Here is a 12633-nt window from a genome sequence, read left to right as displayed (position 1 = left end):
TGCATTAATGCTAAAAAGAGGGGCAAGAAGAACCTCCACTTCTTATTGGACTTGGCGGGGAATATTGTAACTAAAGATGAGGAAAAGGCTGAGGTACTAAGTACCTTCTTTCCCTCCATTTTCAACAGTAAGGCAGGAGAACTTCCGGATAACTGGCCTCCTGAACTGGTAGATGGGGCCAGGGAGCAGTAAAGGCCCCCTGAAATCTGTAAAGAAGTAATTAGGGACGTGCTGAGCCACTTGGATACTCACAAGTCCATGGGACCAGATGGAATCCATCCTAGGGTGCTGAGAGCTGGCAGATGAGCTGCCCAAGCTGTTCTCCATCATTTACCACCAGTCCTGGCTCACTGGAGAGGTCCCAGATGACTAGAAACTGGCCAGCGTGATGCCTATGCACAAGAAAGGCCAGATGGAAGAACTTGGAAACTACAGGCCTGTCAGCCTGACCTCAGTGCCAGGCAAGACTATGGAGCAATTCATCTTGAGGGCAATCACAGCGCACCTGCAGGATGGCCAAGGGATCAGGCCTAGCCAGCATGGATTTAGGAAGGGCAGGTCCTGCCTGACCAACCTGATCTCCTTCTATGATCAGGTGACGTGACTGGTGGATGTGGGGAAGGCTGTGGATGTAGTCTACCTGGACTTAAGCAACCCTTTGACACCATCCCCCACAGCAAACCCCTGGCCAAGCTGTCAGCCCATGGCTTGGACAGCAGCACTGGGTTAGGACCTGACTGGAGGGCCAAGCCCAGAGAGAGAGATGGTGAATGGTGCCACATCCAGCTGGAGGCCAGTCACTAGTGGTGTCCGCCAGGGATCAGTGCTGGGCCCAATCCTATTCAATATCTTTATTGATGATCTGGATGAGGGGATTAAGTCCACTATTAGTAAGTTTGCAGATGACACCAAGTTGGGAGCAAGTGTTGATCTGTTAGAGGATAGAAGGGCTCTCCAGAGGGACCTTGACAGGCTGGACAGATAGGCAGATTCCAACATGATGGCATCCAACAAGTCCAAGTGCCAGGTGCTGCACTTTGGGCACAACAACCCCATGCAGTGCTACTAGCTGGGGTTGGAGTGGCAGGAATGCAGCCAGGCAGAAGGGGACCTGGGGGTAGTGGTTGATAGTAGGCTGAACATGAGCCAGCAGTGTGCCCAGGTGGCAAAGAAGGCCAATGGCATCCTGGCATGCATCAGAAATAGTGTGGCCAGCAGAAGCAGGGAAGTCATTGTGCCCCTGTACTCAGCACTGGTCAGGCCACAACTTGAGTACTGTGTCCAGTTCTGGGCCCCTCAATTTAAGAAGGATATTGAGACTTGAATGTGTCCAGAGAAAGGGAACGAGGCTGGTGAGAGGCCTTGAGCACAAGCCCTATGAGGAGAGCCTGAGGGAACTGGGATTGTTTAGCCTGGAGAAGAGGCTCAGGGGAGACCTTATTGCTCTCTACAAGTACCTGAAGGAGATTGTAGCCAGGTGGGGGTTGGTCTCTTCTCCCAGGCAATCACCAACAGAACAAGAGGACACAATCTCAAGTGGCACCAGGGGAAGTTTAGGCTTAAGGTGAGGAGAAAGTTCTTCACAGAAAGAGTAATTTGCCATTGGAATGTGCTACCCAGGGAGGTGGTGGAGTCGCACTCCCTGGACGTGTTCAAAAAGGGATTGGACATGGTACTTGAAGCCATGGTATAGTTAGTCATGAGGTGTTAGGTAATAGGCTGGAGTTGATGATCTCTCAGGTCTTTTCCAACCTTATTGATTCTATGAAAGGAACAAACTAATCAGAATATATAAATTTCTCTATTGAAGCTTAGCCTTAGTTCTCACATCTTAGTTTCAAAGAATAAGAGCTTTGAACAGAGGATTCATTGAATCATCCTTTTCCACTATTCTAATATTCATATTTGTGATATGAAATAAGAGTATATAATTGCTCTTAAAATACTTTTTTCCTTTTAGTATTGATTCTTCAAGTTCTTCTACCTTCCTTTGTCATTTAGTATATTAAAAAGCACTACAATTATGCATTTCAATTAACACTGTGGTTCTAAGGACTTTTGCTGTTATTCAGCACAATCAGAAATACAGCAGAAGCAAACTGAACTGAACAACAGACACTAATATTAGCAACACTTTGCTTATTGCCTTGTCAGTAAACAGCTGAGAGATAATGTGATGAGAGAGATGAATCCTCATCATGGCCTGAATTCCGTCTACTAAATAAATTATTAGTGTCATCAATATCCTGGCCACATTTTCTCCCTACAATAGCTGCTGTAGCACTGTTGTTCGTCTCCAGCACTGACCTCCACCACTGTTGCATATGAAGGGCTGACTTCAAGGAGGTACAGCACAAAGGAGCCTGGCCTTGTTCCTAATGGGCAATATGGTTTCCATTGCAGGTGTGTAGAGACAGAAGATGTTAATATTACATCTGCTTGTAATTCTCTTATGTATTCATGCATTTATTTGTTGCTTCGAAAAGATGATAAGTGGATGGCTTTACTTAAGTTGACTATTCCTTTTGGATGGACACAGAGTAAATTTGAGGACACAGTTACCACAGAAAGGAAAAATAATTAAATCTGGAACCAATAGCAAAGGGAATAAATCTGGTGAACCTGAGGTACTAGTTCATTCCACAGCAACTTCATATGTTCCCACACCCAATTACTTGCTATTGCCTGTCTGCTCAAGGTTCTCACTTCTGCTGCAAAATTATGGAAATGTAGGATGTTAGCATGCCTCAGGAAGCTTAATGAAAGTCTTATGGGATAGTCTAAACCAGACAGGAACTAGTTTCAGATATGGCACTAAACACTGCATCTGCTTATCTTGAGTTGTCACACCCATTTGCTAATGGAGCACAATTCTAAGCCCTCAAACCAACTGGAATAAATGGAGACACTGAGATAAGTATAAGAGGATAAACAAGGATGTGATACACTTTAGTCATTACTCTGCAGTTAGTTTAATGCTAAATCAATTACTGATAACAGCATAAACTCTGGCAGAGTAGAATTTATAGTAGGCTGCAAACCCCAACTGTGATGCCACCAGCTAGAAGGTGCTGAGCTTTTGTTTTGCCATGGCGGTGCTATTATTGGTGAGCAGGCTAGATAGTTCGTGATTATGTGAGCTGCTCTTGGTCACTGTTTTGACCACAAGCAGACAACTCTATAGGTATTGAAACACAGAACCCTTCAGAACATACCAAATTCTCCAAAGGTTAGATAAGGAAAAAACACGGGTTGTAGATTATATTCATCAGCATGTGATGCAGTTAAAAGTGTTTTAACAGATAAGAATGCCATTACAAAAATCATGGTCAGCACCTTTCACATCTTATTCCTTTCCTCTCTGCCTCCTGCTATAACTTCACTTTTGCATTTCTTGTATCTGCCCCTGTACAACCAGCGCTCCTTGAGAAACCTGATACAAACCTATAAAACCTCAGCTATCTCTTAATTGTAATAATAGGAAAACATAGCTGATTTTAGTAATGTTTACAGTATTTCCAATGTCAGTGTAAAGACAAGTTGGATTTCATTATTTAGTTGTTTTTTTTAACATGGTTGCAAATGTATTATATTTCCGTATCTATCATCAAAGAGATATTAAAGTACATAATACTATCCCTCTACACTAGTTTGCCAGCTGATGCTAATTGGCAATACCACATTTTCTAAAGAAAAATGAAAGGGATATTTTTTCCCCAACTCATTCTGCTCTTAAACTCCTAACATACAGAAAACTAGAGGTTTCCTTTCCAAATAAACGTGTACACCTAGATTTAGATAATCCTCCAGGAAATAACTACCTTCTCTTTATTGGCAGTATAACATACAGAGGTTTTATTGACAAAAATAAGCATAGACTACCATAAGCTTGGAAAATGACACCAGTGTAGCTTATATAGATTTAATTGAAGCTGTACAGAATGAGTTACTATCACATCAAATCCAGCTACTAGGACTTCAGTAATTAGTCTTCAGAAACTCCTGAATCTATGACTGAAACCATAACATAAACTCACTGCATATTTTGAAACATTTATTTTGACTTCTGTCAGGAAATAAGTAACACTACAGCGGTATTTGCTTCCTACTTCATGAGGTATTTCATACAAAACATGCTATCAGTTCCCTGTAGTTCCACTTTTAGGATTAGTTGGCTAGCCTTTGTGTTACATATAATTAATACAATAACCCCACAAGCTAAAATTTTCCAGTCATTACATTTCCTTTTTCTACATAGTAATTGGACCACTATAAATGTAAAAAAAAAAAACATATGTTCTTCCCACCAAAAATGTCACAATTCTTATTGTAAACAAATTTCTTACTTCTGAAACCAACTATAAAATAGACTCCATTTCAATCACAATAACTTATTAAGTCTTATTTACTCATAATGTAAGCCTTTATATATATATATGTATACATACCGTAGATAAGTAGTAATATAATTGTTCTGTTCCTTACAGACTTTAAGAAAGTACTAATATATTAATAATTACAGGGTCGCTATTATTATTTGCCATAATCTTTTGAAACAAAGTATGTTTCAGTCATAGCTTGACCCCATCACCATAGGAAAGTAATTAAAATGCAGTTGAAGACAGATTTTACTTCTTCAGAGACAGCTGAAAACAAGCTGCTGAAATAACTGTATCCAGAATAGTACTAAGCCAAAACTGTTAATTACATTGGATAATAATTAATTATCTCGGTCACTGTACACACAAAAAAAATTTCTAGAAGACATTGATGTGAATTCTTACTGAGAAAGAAATGTGAAATCACATTACCTGCTGTTTGAAAGGTCAAGTTGATAATTTCCTGCAAAATAACATAGTATTTTGCATTGCTCTGGGCAGAAGAGACTGTCAACACCACCTTTTTCCATTCTACATGTCTCTTTCTATTTGCTTTTAGAAATGGATTCATCCTGTGAAGGCAATTTTACTTACACTGTTCTTCCCACTCCTGGTCATCATCGCTGTGTTGACTATGCTGCTGAGCTTGCTTGAGGCTCAGATACAACTCTTTTGCTCGAATTTCTTCTTGCTGCCTTATTAATTCTTCACCTTTTTGTCTTTCCTCCTCTTCTCTTTTCTAGTAAAAGTAAAGTAAAACTGAGATGACTGAAGAGCAAGAACATGGCAAATGCTAGGATACTGCTTCAGTCGCTTCTATTCATAAAGCAGCTACATTACTTGGGACAAATACATAGAACACATAGAATACATAGAATAAACCAGGTTGGGAGAGACCTTCAAGATCATCGCGTCCAACCCATCAACCAATCCAACACCACCTAACCCAACTAACACCAAGCACCCCATCAAGTCACTGTCACTTCTAACTTACCACAACAGGCATAACAGAAGTTTCCTACCACTCAGGAATTTTTGAGGAAAGTATGTTTGAGTTGCACAGGTATCACCGGAATAAGCAACATATAAGTATTTAAGACCTGAAATCTATATGGAAAACATGTTTTATCACACAGCACCAAAGCCGTGATACCCTACAATCCATAAGCAATGCTCATTTTAAGTCAATGTTGTACTCCCACTGGAGAGATCACTGTCACTCAAACAGATATGCATCATCTGCAGAACCTGTAGAAATCAGAAAAGGATTTACTGATATTCTTAGTTTAGGAACCGCGACCACATGTCATCATAAGCAACACAGAGAAAAATGTTTTTCAAGTATCATGATCATGATGTTCTGGAAGAAAAACTAGATCCTTCACAACACACCAGTCACTATGCAAAATGTAGCTAAAAGTAACATACAAAAGAGTTCTCTTACAAGAAGACCTTAAAGGACATGGAAATATGTTAACGCATGCTTCTACAGCTGGCCTTCCACATATCATCAATAACACAGGAGCTTGATTAGTGCACAAATAGGAATCCTTGTCAGTGTTCTAATAAGTTTATTCATTATTCAATAGAATGCCCCTAAAAGACCTAAACCTGAATTTCATGAAACATTATTCATATTATTGAGATATCTTTAACAGTGCATACAAACAGGTTTTTATTTAATTTTCTAATGGAACCAACACTATACAAACGTCTGGATAAGAATTTAGTAATAAGTCACTAAGCAGAATCATCCTCAATTACTACCACCTGGTTACCTAGCATAAAGTGTACGTAAGGGAAGCCCACAATAGACTGTGAGTTGTTGAAAAATGAATCCTACCAAATTTCTAGGGCGAAGCAACTGAAATCGGGTGAAGCTCTGCTTTTTACATTAGGAGGTTTTAAGAAGAGCTGTCTTCTTTAAAGAACTTTTGTTTATTAAAGCTCAGAAGTGGGATTTCATAAGATCTTTGCATTTTCCTAAATTTGCTCCCTTTTGTTAGGATTTTAATGTCTAATTTCAATGGGGCCAACAATAGTTGAGCACAGGAAAAAATAAGAAAGAAAAGAAACCAACAAAAATAAAAACCCCAACCCTGATTTCTTTAAACTGTAAAGGAATTTTCTCAAATGCACCAACATATTCTGCCATTCAGCTAAGCTGACATATTTGAGCAAATGCTTCTCAGTATTGGCAATTTTATTTTTTTCTTAAGACATGGTATGATGTTCAGATGGGTTTGCTCCCACTCTCAGAGGGGAATCAAACATATTGAGCTTCCTTATTATATCTCATTTGTGCACTGTAAACTTTGTGAAAGGGCGTATTTTCAAAGTTTGAAAATAAACTCTTTATCACAGCAGTATTCAGAGCATAACCAAAACAATCCATGGTCTATTTTAATAAGTACTACAAAGAAGAGTGAAAAGATTTCAAAAGTAGGGCCCAAATCTGACTTCTGTTATTCTCTAAATCTGTGGGTTCAGAGACGCAAAACTCTGATGTTGCTCATAATCCTGCAGATAGTAATTTGCATACCTATTGTTTTAACACATTGGTTCATTCTGTTCAATGTGTGAAGATGCTACCTATATGAAAGTTCACACTATGTATCAGTGTTATAATTCAGTCTCTTTTTAGGCTGAAAGGAACAGAACTGTCCAACAGCTGTATTAATTCAGTAAAAACGTATATTAATTAATTGATTAACATTTCCTTAAAGTAAATCGTTTGTATTTTATAATACATGTATAGTACTCATTCAAAGGTCATTTGTAATACCCTAATACATGCCAGGAAACAAATACCAAATGTAACCTGAATACGAATGTCAAGACAATGTTGCTAACTCTCCTAAGAGGGACTCATACACATTTTTTCCAATGGTCAAACAGGCAATCCATACATTCATAGAATGTTTTGGATTGGAAAATACCTTAAAGATCATGTATTTACAAGCCCCTTGGGCAGGAAGATCTTCAATTAGACCAGGTTGCTCAAGGCCTCATCCAACCTGGCCTTGAACACCTCCAGGGAAGGGACATCCACAACCTCCCAGGGCAACCTGTTATAGAGTCTGACCACCCTTACTGTAATGAATTTCTTTCTAATATCCAGTTTAAATCTATCCTCCTCGAGCTTCGACCCCTTCCCTCTTTTCCTGCCACAACAAGCCCTTGTAAGCCCCTTCCCAGCTTTCCTGTAGGCCCCTTTCAGGTACTAGAAGGCTGCTATAAGGTCTCCCTGGAGCCGCCTTTTCTCCAGGATGAGCAGCTCCAGCTCTCTCAGCCTATGTGCTCCAGCCCTCAGATCATCTTTGTGGCCCACCTATGAACTCGCTCCAGCAGTTCAATATCTTTCTTATGCTGAGGCTACCAGAACCTGACAGTACACCAGGTGGGGTATCACAAGAGCAGAGTACGGGGAGTTAAAGGAAGACAACTCCAGTTCTTTCAGAAGACAGCTTCCCAAAGCAAACGATATTAACATTTGCAACCTCTGAAAGCTCTGTGAGGGTCAGAAGCAGCAGAAGGAATCAAGACTGCTTAGCTTTTCTGATTATCAGTAATATAAATAGCACATTTAATGAAGAATGGCAAAAAGACTGAAAAGTAGTAATCAATTTAGCAGTGACAGGCTACATTGTCTTCAGAGTGGGAAAACAGAACAAATATAAATTTCCATCTTTTGAAAGAATTCAACTACTTTTACGTTTCTCTAAGTAAGATAAATCAACATTTCTCTATTTAGCACAGATGAGCTCCACCAGTTTACAGCAGTGGAGAATCTGTCATCTTTATAATAGCAGAAAGGAAAAGACCTGAATTATTTGATATAAATAGTGATGTACCTGTATAGTGAGTAATAGTTCCATAACACACATGATAAACAATACAGTAGATTGTTCTTATTATTTCTGACAAAGACAAGCCTAGTATTGTTCGTCAGTCAAGTCTAGTCCTACTATTTTTGATTATTTCTAACATCTTCCTCCAATTATTATCTCCTGAGTCCTGAAAAGATTGAAGTAGACAGTTCATCATTTTTGAAAAGTCAGTGCTTTTTGGAAGGACTGATTTCACAGCTTCTTCAGAATAATAATTATTTTTAAAGGATTTTTTTAAATATCCCATAGAATTAGAGATCCCATATTTCAGTTGCTACTAAATGTCCTCTGTTCCTTCCTTGGAAAAAGTATTCAATTAGCTATTCTTTATTCTTATTAGGAGAATATTTATTCACTTAGCTTTACAATTTTCAAAAATCCACTACATCTAGACTGTCTTTTCAGGAAGATGGACAGACATAGGCATAATCTTGGGCTATCAAGAGAATTCTTTATTCAACATCTCAAACTACAAGGTAAATTTAATATGGGGCTAGGGGATGGGATGTGGGAAATCAATCTCTCAGCAGTTTCCCACACAAGAATTCTGTCACAAGTTGTTTTAATGCAGCAACTCTTGGACCTTTTCTAACTCCATCTCACATCCAAATAATGGAATTCTATGGTTTTAAAATGATGAAAGTTTCCAAAGGACACAGACCAAACCCCAAAAACTAAAACTCAAGTATGGTTTGAAATCTTAATGAAAAGCAGTAATGCCTACTAAGAAAGTAATACCTTTATTTAGTTATTTAATAAGGAAGATTTAAGTCAAAGAAGAAACAACAACAAACATTACTGTCACTTGATTCTGAATTTGTGCAAGGTTTTTATACAATTTTCCTTTTTAAAGGAAGAAAAACGTTCTGTTACTCAAATTGGTACTGGGATGCATGTGCATATTGTACAGCCCCTGAAAAGTGTGAGTAGAAACAGCCCTTGTTAGAATGACATGGGAAAGAAAAATCATCTTTTTACAAAGTATAAGCAAAAAATGTATGCTTGTATTTAAAAGGAACAATAACCAAACTTTTCAAATTTACTCCACTGAAAGAACACAGCAACCAGTTAAACTGCTTCTCCCTGTGGACCTAATCCTGCACATCAGACATCTTCTGTCTGACAGTTGAGAGAGATTGTACTGCATGCCGTAACCTTCTCCGCTCTTCCGGAATAAATAGGAAGGTGACAATTCAGTACAGAGATGCAAATTGCCACTAAATACCAACCTGCTGCAACAAATCACATTGGTGATTCAGTAGGCAGCAGTAATACTCTTGGTTTAACTCCACTGGAGAATTTGAACATGCCAAACAATCTTATCTAGCCTCTGGCAGTTGAGCATTTACTACAAATTTGTTAGTGTAAATCTGTGCCGCACAATGCTTGATAGCTTTACTGCAGTCAGCTCTAAGTAATATCTAATATTAGTCATTGCTATCGTCTAATGATTCGTCCCAGTGCACATGAGAAGAGATTAGGCCAGCATTTAGATTTTGCTGCAGAAAGATTTTAAAAAAAAAAAAAATGCACTGAGGAAAACCCAAAATACAGATGTTGGATTTTTTCACAATGGAAAACAGAGCTTCTGGCTGCCATGTGTCTTGAGGTCTTTCTGGGGAGCTTTACAGAATAATGCAAGGCAGCTGAAGGACTGCCATCCTCCTCAGGGCAAAATCTTCAAGGCATAGTCGTTACAGCAGACCTTTCAGAAGCAAAGGGTACCTTGGATTTCCTCAGTACTTCAGTGTCGTGGCAGGGCCAAATGAGCCCCATTACAAACCCAGCCAAACCCTGATGTGTCTAGACATGGCCCCCTTTCCCCAACTCCTTCCTGCAGAAAAAAGAGAGGCCCCCAACATGTCTGGATAAACAAATCTGCTTCTGGGGTAAGAGCACATGTACTGGCCACTGCTCCCTGACCAGGCCTATGTTTCTGCTTTTTATAGCCACAGCCTGGTCTTTTCATTGGGTAACTATGTGCTGGCTTCAGTTGCCCTATTGGCCCAATTGAATCTCAGGCAAGATATACCTATACAGGCTGATTTCTAGTTGCCTTGCCTTGCTTCAACCTGCTTTGCCTTGGACCTGCCTTGCTTGAACCTGCCTCAAGTTGCCTCACCTTGAGTGCCGGGTCCAGAGCCTGGGATAAAGCCACGAGCCTACTCACTTCAAGCTAGAGAAGTTATGGAGCCAAGCCTTGCTTTCCCTTGCAACCTCAAAGATCATCATTCCTGATAGGTAAACTATCCTCATCAATGGCTCAGATTTTCCCAATTTTATCCATGGAAAATATAAAAGCTTTGATAAATTTACTAGCAGTCCAGAATAAATACAGTGACTTCAGCAGCACAACCATTACTGATGTCACCAAGGAAAAGATTTTTCATTAAAATTAATATCACAATTCCTCATAAATAGGATAGAAAAACCTGAAAGCCTGATTCTCAACAGAAACTAACAGCTGCTTTACTTCCAGCATCATTCAGTAAAAGAAAAGAAAAACAAAACAAACAAAAAAAGGATTTCTGAACTGTGGTCACACAAAAGAAAATTAAATATTACTGAATTATTTTAATTGAACTGAAGGAACCCAGTTGAGGCATTTTCAGTCTGAACTAGATGCCAATCCCCAGCAAGAAGCTGTTGTCATATTCCTGGATTCTAAATGTGCTATCCCTGGGAAAGATTTCAGTGCTTTCTTGGCACAGCCAAGCACAGAGCTGAACTTACAGCTTATTTGCACTTAAAAATAACAGGCCCATTCAAGTGTTTGATGGTTACTTGAAGATGAGGGTTTTTTTCAGCTTGAGACGGAATGCTTAGTGCTAAATCATAAGAAACCCTCTATTCTGTAAGCAGTGACAGTAACATTCTACAGTATTCCTAAACTCTACACCTGGCAGCAACTGCCTGAAGAATCAGCACTTTTAGGCACAATTAAGCACTCAGATGTGTTGAAAGCCCACCCAAATCAATAGGACTGAAGTGTGTTCATTCTATTAAGTATAAGCTGTCCTTATTAAAGATTTCCTGAACTGTAGCATTGTCTTCTTTCATAGAATTGGAAATAACCAAGACATGGCGCCTAGAAAAAGCTCACTTTACTCACTCCAATCCTAACTGGAAGTAAAGATCATAAACTTGAATTTAAAAAAAGAAATTAAAAATGCACACATTTCATCTCCCAAGGAATTTTTTAGAAGCAATATAGCTTTAAAATATTTGGCAGATATGACAAGCAGACAGTACTTTAAAATTAATGTTCTCTTGCTTTAAGTAGAGCTGAGAGATCACTCTGTAATTTCTAAATGTAGCTGAAGCATACCCCCTACCTGGGGCTGGCTGACATACCTTTAATTTGCCTTAGCTCACCACATTGTTCACAACTTTTAAAGACAGCAACTGGTAACAGTAGAAAATTACACCTATGATCGCATAGCCTTTGTGAATTGGCAAAAAGATTAATGATAGTAATTGGCTCTTTTATTTGTCCTTGGCAATAGGTGCATAAAAGAATAGCTGTCCTCAAACTGCAAAAATAGAGCAGTCAACATTTATATTCTAGCATCATAAATTAAAGGCATTTCTGCTTAAGAAACATCAAAGCAAGCAATACTTTTCTAATAGTGCTGGAAAAGGATACAGGGATGATCGTTCACTTTGATATGCAAGGTGTCATTTATCTAGTGCAGACAGCCCTAAAGTCCCATGATAGGTCAAGAGGAGTAAAAGCACTGTTTGAGATACAATATAGCTGTAAATTAAACACACTAGCAAAACCAGACAGTTTCAATCTCCCAAGTAAAAATTCTTCAAGATGAAGTATTAGCAGAGACTGAACTTTTCATACCCTAGTCTGGAGACCGCTTTAAACACAGGCTGGTCATCATCATCAAAGGATGATTACCAATGTATTAAATATTTTAAGCCTGTTAAAGTGGGCTTGATAACTGATCTGCATCTCATTCCACACCCTGAATCATTCATGAAAGGTACATTTCTTCATGATTGCAGTCATACATGAATGGACTCATTAATTCATCTTTTTTCTTCAACACCTAAGTTCTATTCACTATTTGTACTTGGAAGGAGATGCCAGAAACATAACTTTCTATTTTCCTTTCTAAGTACTTTTCCATTCATTTAGCTTGTTAATATTTCATGTAGTTCTTCCACTGAAGAAGAGTAGTTGCAAAAAGAATAAAATGGGAAGGAGAACAAAAGCCAAATGAGCCTAAATAAGCCAGTGGACAGAGAGTTAACCCCCCCATATTACCCTGAAAGATTCTCTTGTCTTTGAAATGCCTTTACTGTTTTTAAGTAGTTCTACAGCACATAGGTACATGATCTGCTCTTTCAAG

The 12633-nt window shown here is 38.8% G+C and overlaps 1 protein-coding gene across 1 annotated transcript in view; it reads right to left on the bottom strand.

Annotated features, from left to right (window-relative positions):
- Positions 1–12633, bottom strand: part of SH2D4B (SH2 domain containing 4B) — a 62979-nt gene that overhangs the window by 35505 nt on the left and 14841 nt on the right. The window contains exon 4 of the mRNA XM_054163473.1: positions 4974–5118. Coding sequence (XP_054019448.1) covers positions 4974–5118 — 145 coding nt within the window. The remainder of the gene's footprint in view (positions 1–4973; positions 5119–12633) is intronic.

Source organism: Dryobates pubescens, chromosome 8, assembly GCF_014839835.1.
Source record: "Dryobates pubescens isolate bDryPub1 chromosome 8, bDryPub1.pri, whole genome shotgun sequence".
NCBI classification, from domain to species: Eukaryota; Metazoa; Chordata; class Aves; order Piciformes; family Picidae; genus Dryobates; species Dryobates pubescens.
This window is presented reverse-complemented; position numbering and strand designations above follow the sequence as displayed.